The 9,916-nt window shown below is 45.2% G+C and overlaps 1 protein-coding gene across 1 annotated transcript in view; it reads right to left on the bottom strand.

Moving 5' to 3' along the window:
- The window catches only part of LOC145415128 (carbonic anhydrase-related protein 10-like), a 716,332-nt gene that overhangs the window by 146,191 nt on the left and 560,225 nt on the right, over nt 1–9,916 (bottom strand). The window contains exon 7 of the mRNA XM_080284548.1: nt 4,245–4,466. Coding sequence (XP_080140674.1) covers nt 4,245–4,466 — 222 coding nt within the window. The remainder of the gene's footprint in view (nt 1–4,244; nt 4,467–9,916) is intronic.

Genomic DNA, 9,916 nt, shown 5'->3' with positions numbered 1-9,916 from the left:
GAAGGAAATGGGAGGTGAAGAGAAGAGAATTATGGATGGAAAAAAAAAAAAAAGTAAGACAGATAGGGTCAGGAAATGGGCTGAGAGAGAGAGAGAGAGAGAGAGAGAGAGAGAGAGAGAGAGAGAGGGAGAGGATCTTTTGGAAAAGCTATATTCTTGAATCAGGAACTGGATGATTAGTCACAAGGATATGGACTTAGAAATGAAGAATCTTGTGTGTGACGGCAGTAAATAGTGCGATGCCCCAAGGATAAATCCCCAGACTAGAAATTTCCACTACTTACATCAGTGTTTGAGCAAGAGGGCTCGTTTCTACAGCAACTGATTTGCAGATAGAATAAAAAATACGGTGACAGTGTAAGTAAACATTACGTGAAATTATTCAGATAAAATTCAGTATTCCTATGTGTGATGTGAGCTTTGGTGATAAGGGTTTGCTTTGAGTGGTGGCTGGGGTTTCTTTCTCATATGATGCCACTCAAGGGTTAGTGAGACTGATCACCCTTATCTTAAGTGTCGGGATTGAGTAGCCTAGCCCCGGGCCCCTATACTCCTGATGAGACACAAGAGGACTGGATAAGGGATGGATAGATGAACAACATATGCGATACGCTGCTGATGTAAGTCAGAGTAGAAGCAGTTCATTGTAAGCGCTGTTATCAGTACCTACTGAGTTGATGACCTCTAAACAGTGTATAGCAGCGAGTAATGACCTAAGATGATACGTCTTGGTTTGATCATAAGAAATTTAGATCATAAAATGTCAAAAATCGTTTCCAAACTTCATACATCACAAGGTTGGTACATACGTACATACATCACCTAATCCAGTGTTGCCCCATGAGAAGTGTAGAAGCCCGAGGCTAGGCCAGTTTGTCCTGACATTCAAGAGGAGAGTGACCAGCCTGACTCATCCCTGAGTGGCATTAAGCGAGCAATAAACCCCAACCATCCCATGGATATAAACCTGTACCGACTCAATCCGGTTGGAGCGCCTTAACTACCCACTAAACCATCAGTTGCAATAATTTGGTTATATGGCTACCACCCAGGGTATAAATGGTATCCTGGTGTATAGAAGACCATTTTATATATATATATATATATATATATATATATATATATATATATATATATATATATATATATATATATATATATATATATATATATATATATATATATATAACAGAACAGAGGAAGGAAAAACAAGTAAGTAAAAAATAAAAATCCAAACACCAGAAGTTTGAGGGGAAACAACTCCGGGGAAGCGAGTTCCAGAGAGATGAAGTTCAGGGAATAAAAGAATTCTGATAGGCAGAAGTTCTGAAATATGGCTGTGTGACATTCCAGTCATGAGCGCTACAAGATGCCCGTGTAGCACGAGGGAAGACATGGAAAGGTGGCACAATGGACGCAACTTCGTCTGAGCATTTGCCAATAAGGTATCTGTAAAATAATGCAAGAGAGGCAACATTCCTTCTTACTTGTAGGGGAGGTAGTTCATTTATAACAGCAGGATTATTAATAATTCCAGAAGTTTTGTTCTGAATTCTGTCTAGTTGTTCTGGTGCAACCTCTCCACATCCATTCCACAAGGGTGAGCAACATTCTAGTTGAGAGCGCACATTACTTATAAGGTGTACTTAACTGCTCGTCAGTGAAGAAGTTACGGACTCTGTACAATAGTCCAAGTTTCTTTGAGGCGGTTTTAGCAAGTGATCCTACATGAGAGGTCCTGCTGAGGGCTTCTCACTCAGTGTAGACTCACCCATTGACAGAGGGAAGAGAAAAGAATGAAGGAAAGAAAAACAGAAGAGGAAGGAAGGAAAGAAAAACAGAAGAGGAAGGAAGGAAAGAAAGAAGAAAGAGAGGAAAGGGCAGTCACCCGACGGCAGCACTACATTAAGTGAGCAAGGGGCCAGCGCTCCCACCTACCACAGACTAGGTAAGTCATGTCTGTAATATTATGTTCTGTGCTCTTCTCGGCCCCAATTAAAGATGAAATTAAGGTAGAAGAGCTCCGTACTGTAATGATCTTAGCTGGTATATTTGTTTTTACGAAGAACGGCCAAAGAAATTAAATATTTTTCTGAAAAATGAAGAATTGAAAAGATCTTAAGTATTCAAATTCTATATATCGATGGCTTCAGCTTAGGACACTGATTCAGTAAACAGAACAGTACTGAGATTAGCCAGAAGGAATGGACTGAAACTCCGAGAAATGATGCAATACGAATGAAGGGGAATTTGCTTTGATATTAGCGGTGACACGCTGGGATTCTATAAACTAGTAAGATTAAGCGTTAGTGTTATCACTACAAATACAATGAATATTTGATTAGATAATCAGTTTGATACTATAAGCCTTAACTTTGTTATTGTTATTGTTGTTGTTACCTACTCCAACTTCGTTGGTGGAGGTTATAATTTATAGTCACCTATGTTTGTTTGTCCACACGCTATCTCCAAAAATTCTCGATGAATTTCAATGAAATTTTGTGGAAGAGTGGACCATGGGCCAAGAAAGAACTGCATAAATTTTAGGGCTGATCCGTATCCTATGTATTCCACACAATATCTTCACGGATCCGGATCCGGAACCTTTTTAATGGCAATGGCATTGGAGGAGGTATGTGCTCTCTGGATGCTTTCTAGTTGTTGTTGTTGTTTTTAAGTGGACGTGAAAGTTGACCGAGATGATGCGCATTACTACTGTACTCTGTGGCAATTAGAAGGCATCACTGTTCCTTTTCTTAATGACATTTTCCAGAATATTCGTTTCCAGCACTTATGGTGGGTTCATTTCTCTTTCCTGCCATGGGAAGCAGGTGGCGTGGGTTCCCTGTGTTTCCTCTGTCCGTTTTCATATATGCAGGTAAGTTCTGTAGATGCTTAAACGCTTCTTGATACCTGTGTTTCCTATGAACTCTTATGTACAGCCGCGGTCAGTAATCCTTTGACACGTTTGGGTCTGAAGTAACAAATCCAATTTGCAACCCTTCCGACTGACTTAAATACTAGTGACTGGACTGGCAAGATCACAGCAGTATCCGACACACGATGAAAACAGCAAAACAACTATAGACGGAAGGTGTATCATCGCATTCCCGTTTGCTCCTGTACCAGTTGAATACCATGATGTATTTTCTCTTATACGATTTCTGTCTTCACACGAAATTATTTACATTAAGCGAGCTTTCTCGAACCTGAGGGTTAGAGTTACCCGCAACACGAAAAGGTTCTCCAAAATTAAGTACAATAGTCGAAGGGTTACGACAATAAATAACAATACGCCATCAGGCTGAAAGGGTCAGTTAAGTACTCTGCCATTATCTTGTGTTAGTTTACTGCCTTGATGTGGTATAGATGGACTCATTAACAACTTCAGTCAGATGACTTATTTTTAGTGGCCGCTATATCGCGACAGTGTTGTTCAGTTCGGGGGGCTCGTGTGGAATGGGAGGTGTTAAATAAACCTTTATTAACCCCTTCACTATTATTGATCAATGTTAACTTGAACACAATCGTCTGGCAGTAACTTAAGTAAAATTAAACATACATATGAGCACAGAAATGATGTCTAGCTGTGGACAATAATACTGTTTCACATTTCAGTCAGTCAGTGACGAAACTTTTAACCTACTAGTCTGAAATATGTGCTGGGTTCACAAGAGCAAGTCAATGGGTTTCGCAGTTTATTGCTCACAGTCTTGTTATTTATCATTATGCGGTGAATCAGTATTATATACGAAACTGTACTCTGTCATTTCTAACTGTTACCATACCTGCCGTGGCGTCATGTTCTCGTATATGGTCTAACTAACGATGTACAGTCGTTGTCAGCCATCGGTGCCTCTCACGCACTCATCTTACCCTGGCTGGAGGAAAGAAGCTGCAGCCAGGGATTCGAAGCTTTATAGACTGCATTAGTAACAGTTGGAGAGGACACGGTTGCTTGTGCAGTACATAAATAATTCCCACTGCTAACAACACGCCTTCGTTTGTTCTGAAACCCTGACTACGACTTCCTTTCAGCCAAGGGCAAGGGTACAGGGTTAGGAGAAACTATGGATCACGACTGTACTCCGATATTTTCCTTCTGCTATCTTACCTTCTGCAGTGTGATGTAGATGGTCATATCCATATTCTGTCATATCTCCTGCTTCCTTGCTTATTGCCATGTGATGGTGATGTATTTAGTAATGGTGTATATACTTTATCTTTTTCCCCGGCTGCCTTACCTGCTGCGGGGTGATGTAGATGGGCTTATTAATGATGACCCATGTGACGGTCTCGTGGCATGGCGGCTGTGTCAGTGAACCCTCGTACGTCATGTAGTTCTCAGTGGCGGGCAGCAAACCTCGCACCGAAAACTCCGTCACTCGCGTCCAACTCCCGGCGTACCGTATCTTCTCCATCGCCTCCGTCAGTATGCGCAGCTCGGGGTTACCCTCGTCAGAGATCTGGGGAAGAGAGGCAGGTTGTTAGATGGAGACGTGGAGCTGCGAGAGACAGATGAGAGATTGTGGTGGAGGGGGGAATGGGATAGAGACAAGTGGAAGGGAGTGAGCGAAGAGAAAGAGGCAGTTTGTATGGGTAGGAGAGGTGGGTAGGCGAGAGGGAGAGAAGAGAGAGTTTACGGTGGTCGAGGGATGGAAATGAAGAGATTATGGTGTAAAACTGGAGGAAATATAATATGGAGAAGATGAATACTTAATAATGCGCGGGGTTAAATTCTTCTGAGATCTGCAGGGGGGGGGGGATAGGGGAGGGAATTTGTGAGATGGAAAGGAGGAGGACTGTGCCACTGCAATGAGAATATGATGGAAGAGGGAGAGAGGGAGAGAGAGACCATGGTGGAAGAGAAAAGGGGAGAATGTAAGAGATGAAGGAGGGCAAGAGACTGTGGAGGATGGGGGAGGGGAGTTGTGGTGGTGGGAGGGGAAAGATTTCGTGGGAGGGGGAGGAAAGTTCTGGAGGAGGAGGGAGGGGAGATATTGTGATGGGTGGGGGAGGAGAGTTCTGATGGAGGAAGGAAGGAGAGAATATGGTGGATGGGGGAGGAGAGAAGTAGTAGAAGAGGAGGGAATGGAGAGACTATGGGAGGAGGGAGACGAGAGATTAAAGTAGAAAATTGGAAAGTAAATATTTTATGAAGAATGATGAATACTAATCCTTGACATTACCTTCACGGAAAATCTGAGGGAGGAGAGACTGTGAGATGGGTGGAAGGAGTAGAGGGAGGGAAGAGAGAGATTGTAGGAGACGAAGGAAGGAAGATATTATAGGATGGGAGATGAAGACATTATGAGAAGGAAGAAACAAACACTACAGGATGGATGGGAGACATTGTATAATGGAAGAGAGAGATTTTATGGGGTGTGAGACGGAGGTTATTCGATGGAAGAGGACGATATTACAGGGTGGAAGAGGGAGGTACTACAGTGTGGAAGAGGGAAGGGAGATATTATAGTGAAAGAGAAATGGTACTGGTAAGGCTCTAAAATGAAATGACATATGTTTTTTAGTCATTAAATAATATAAAAATAGAACCATAACTTGACATAAATTGTAAGCAATGTTGCATTCATGGTGGCCAAGGAGAGTCACCCACCCAAACACTGGCCTCACCAGTCTAATTCCCTCCAGTTTGATGGCATCTGTAATACAAAAGCAGCTATGCTTCTCTCTGTGCGTGTGTGCTCGCACACGGTGCGTGGGCAGGGTGGGTGGACAGGTGGAGTGGATGGGTGGAGTGGGTGGGTGTGGTGGGCAAAGTAGATGGAGTGGGTGAGGTGGATGGATAAGATGGGCAAAATGGGTGGAATGAGTGGGTGGGCTGGGTGGACAGGGTGTGGTGGGTAAGCAGGGCAGAGTTGGGTGGGTGCGTGGGGGGTTGGGCAGGGTGATGTGGGGTGGAGTGGGGTGGGTGGAGTAGGGTGGTGTGGGGTAGGTGGAAGGGTTGGCGGGGTAGGGTGATCAGATGGGTTGGGCACGCGGGTGGGGTTGGTGGGCTTGGTGGATGAGTGGGTGGTTAGGGTTTTTGGATTTTTGAGTGGGTGGATGCTGTGGCTTCCCGGAGGACAAGCCAGGAGTCGAGCATAAAACACTGAGTGAGTGGGTAGATATATGGGAGTGGGGGGTTTGTAGGGGAGTGGATGGGAAAAATACAAGTAAGTCCACTGAGGAATACATTTATTTATAGGTTCATGGATGGAATAGGTCAATGAGCAAAAATTGGTCCATGGGGGATAGGTCCTTGGGGTGACTGAAACAAATCCAGTGGATTAAAAAAGGGTCCATGAGGGATATAGGTCCATGTGGGAAACAATATTAATGTGAGGATTTGGTGTGCCTTTTGGGGAGTATTAGGTCCAGGGGGAAAATAGTTCCATTTAGAAGAGATTAGTGGGAAAAAAATAGGTCCAGGGAGAAAATGTTCATGGGGAAAAACAGCTTCTTAGGAAACATAGGTATTCGAGGGCAAAATGGGTCTATGGAGGAAAACTACATCCATGGTGAAAAATAGGACCAATGAGAATATAGGCTGCAGGGGGGAAACAGGTCCATGAGGGGAGATACGTCGATGGGAGAAGATAGATCGATAGGGAAAATGGGTCTATTCTGCAAAAAAAAAAAAAAAAAAAATCATGGGAGAAACAGGTCCATGGGAGAAAGTAGGTTCATGAGGGAAAATCGGTCTAAGGGGAATATAAGTCTATGGAACGAAATATTGTAAGTCTAAAAGGGAAATGGGATCCCGGGGAAAAATGAGTCCAAGGAGGAAAATAGGTCTATGGAGGAAAATGGAAAAATGGGAGGAAAATTGGCCTACGGGAGAAATATACGTGGTATCGCCGGAGAGGCTCATGTGCTAGTTATGATTCACTCTTCCTGTCTCCATACCACATACAGCTTCAGGGAGCATTTTTAAACTGAAGAAACTATTATGTATAACCTTCGCTAATGCCTTCAAACAAAAGATCCCCCCTAGACTATAAACAACTGGCTGGATGTGGCATAAACACACTCAAAATTACCGACCTCAGTGAAAAGGTCAACTCTTTATTGACCAACCAGAGGACGTCCTCTTGTTTTATTCCTGTTACCCACCAGACGATTTTATTTAACGGTGGACAGGTCTTTCGTTCTAAAGAGGTTGCTAAAAACTAGTTCTAACTTCCCCAGCTCGAGAAGGCTCTCCTTAGATGAATAAGAAATCCTGACAATGGCAAGAAGAAAACAAGGAACGCGTTATCTGAGTGAAGTTGTTAATGTCACTCCCATATACTGTACAGTAGCCTCTCTCACACTTTCCCACGTCTCTCTCTCTCTCTCTCTCTCTCTCTCTCTCTCTCTCTCTCATTTTATCCCTCCTCCTCCTCCCCTTCTCTCTTCCCTCCCTCCCTACCTTCTCCCTGCCTCCTTGCACTCACTCCTCGTCGCGCCAACACTCCATCACTTCGCTTTCATTTCCACAACCTCCACCCCCCTCTCGATTCCTTCCTCCTCAATCCTACTTGCACATCAACTATCCCTCCTCCCTCCCTCCCTCACTCCTTCCCTCATTTCCTCCCTTGCCTACCCATCCCTCCCTCCTTTTTTCTCCTCCGTCTGCTTTCTCCTCCCTCCCTCTTTCCGACCCCTCTCCCTTTTATCCTTTCTTCACCCCTCCCTCCTTCCGTCGCCTTCCAACCTACTCCTTCCCGTACTCCCTTCTTCTTCTCCCTTCCATCCCTCCCTCCTCACTCCTCTGCCCTCCTTCCCACTCCTCTCCCCTCCCATTCTCCCTTCTTCTCCTCTCCCTCCTTCCTTCCCTACCCATCCACAACCTTCCCTCCTGTCCTCTCCTACCTCCTTCCCCCTCTCCTCCTTTTCTCAATCTCTGCTTCCTGTCCTGCCTGCTTGTTCGCTTTCTTCTCTTCCTTCCTCCGTCTTTCCTTTTTTTTTGTTTCCTCCTCTTTTGCTATATTCCTTCCTTATTCTGAACCATGCCCGCCTTCCATCATTTCATTGTTGCTGTGTCTTGCGTTTCCATTCTTCCTGTATTTCTCTCTCTCTCCCTTGTTTCCCTTTTTTCCTGTCCTTACTTTTCTGTTTTCCATGCACTCTTAGTTAACACTTTATTCTTTCTCTCCAATATTCTCTCCTTCTTCCTGCTCTCTCATTCCACCTTTTCCTCCTCGTATCATGCCTCACCATTCATCCCGCCTTCTTTATGAATTCTTCTTGCGTCACCTGCTTTTTCTCAGTAGCGAGTGAAAAGGGGGAACAGAGAGAGAGGAGGAGAAGAAACAAGCAGAGATGGAGTGAAGGAGAGGGAAGAGAAGCAGAGGCTGAGAGAGGGTAGAGAGCAGAGTTGGAGAGGGAAGAGACAAATGAAAACAAGGGAAGCAGAGAGGAGAAAGGAAGAGAAAGAAACAGGAAGAAGAGGCAGACAAAATTCAGGGAGAAGGGAAGAGACAAAAAGGAGGTGAGGCAAAGAAAGAAATGATGGAGAGGAGGAAAGGGAGAACAAAGAGAAGGAGAGAAGAGCCAGAAAGATGACGAAAAGGAAGTAAGACAGATAGAGGGGGGAAAAGAGATTACAAAGAAGAACCAAAGAAATCAAACATCACGCCATCAGTATTGGTCGCTTCAAGACAGTTTGCGACAGAGTAGGTTGTGACTGTGGTATCTATTTTATGAGCCAAAGATAAGGGCAGAGAGAAGGGGAGAGGGGGTAGAGAAAGGGGAGAGAGAAGTCCATGGGAGGGTGTGGAGGAATGTACTGGAGGAGTGGAGGAATGAGGGAGTCCATCAAAGGGTTGGGGTAGGACAGGGGCAGTGAGAGAGGGGGGAGCTGACAGACAAAGGGGAGGGAGAGGTCCACGGGGAAGAGGGGATAGTAGAAAATAGGGAAGATGGGGAGCCTATGACGGGTCGGAGTGGGAAAGAGGCCAGTGAGAGAAGGGGAGACGGGAGGGAGAGTGAAGAATATCGGGGAGGGAGAGGGCCGTGGGGAAGATGGGGGGGTCAGTGATGGGAGAGAGGGAGGGGGGTCGTGATTTATCGAGCCGGACAGACAAGATGCGGAATATCGGAAAGTAATTCAGGTAATGTCCCCAGCCAGCCAATACCCCTCACCTCACCCCACCCCGCCCCTCAATGACGGGGGGGGTGAGGGGGGAAGGGGTGAAAAAAAGGACGGAGGAAGGGAGTGAAGAAAAGGAAGGGGGAAGGGAGTGAAGAAAAGGAAGGAGGAAGGGGACAAACCAGGGGACAGGGAGAGAGGGAGGAAGAGGAAAGGAATAAAGGGTAAATGGAAATAGGAGAGGAAAGAGAAAGGGTGGAAATGGGCCGTACAGAGGACTGGGATAAGAGAGGATGGAGAGAAAGGTGGAGAAAGAGAGAGAGGAGGTGGAGGGTGGGAGGAAGAGATAAGAGGAAGGGGAGGAAGAGTGAGACCAGTGGAAGATGGTGGGAGCAAGAGAGAGGGGAGTGGATGCAAGGAGAGGGCAGCGAGGGGTATGAGAATGAGGAACACGAAGGAAAGAGTGAAAAGAAAGACAAACAGAAGAAATGGAAGAAGAATTCGTGTAAATTAAAGAAATGGGGAGTATGAGTGAAAATAAAAAAGACGAGAGAGAGAGAGAGAGAGAGAGAGAAAGAAGGTGGGGTGAGAGAATAGATGATATCTTACTGGCGTACAAGATGAAGGAGACGATAATATGAGAGAACCGGAGAGAGAGATTTGGGCCACAAGTGTTCCAAACGACAGAGAGAGAGAGAGAGAGGATGGGGGCTGGGAGGAGAGGAGGAGTGGTTAGTCTTAACAGTGATGGGAATTTTAGTTATATAACGCTCAGAGAGCGTATACCTCCGCCAATGCCATTGCCATTAAAATGGATCCGGATCTGGACCCGTTGATATA

The sequence above is a fragment of the Coenobita brevimanus genome, chromosome 101, assembly GCF_032717465.1.
Source record: "Coenobita brevimanus isolate Jiangsu-jjx chromosome 101, ASM3271746v2, whole genome shotgun sequence".
NCBI classification, from domain to species: Eukaryota; Metazoa; Arthropoda; class Malacostraca; order Decapoda; family Coenobitidae; genus Coenobita; species Coenobita brevimanus.
Note: the sequence above shows the minus strand (reverse complement) of the source record. Positions and strands in the feature narration are given on the sequence as shown.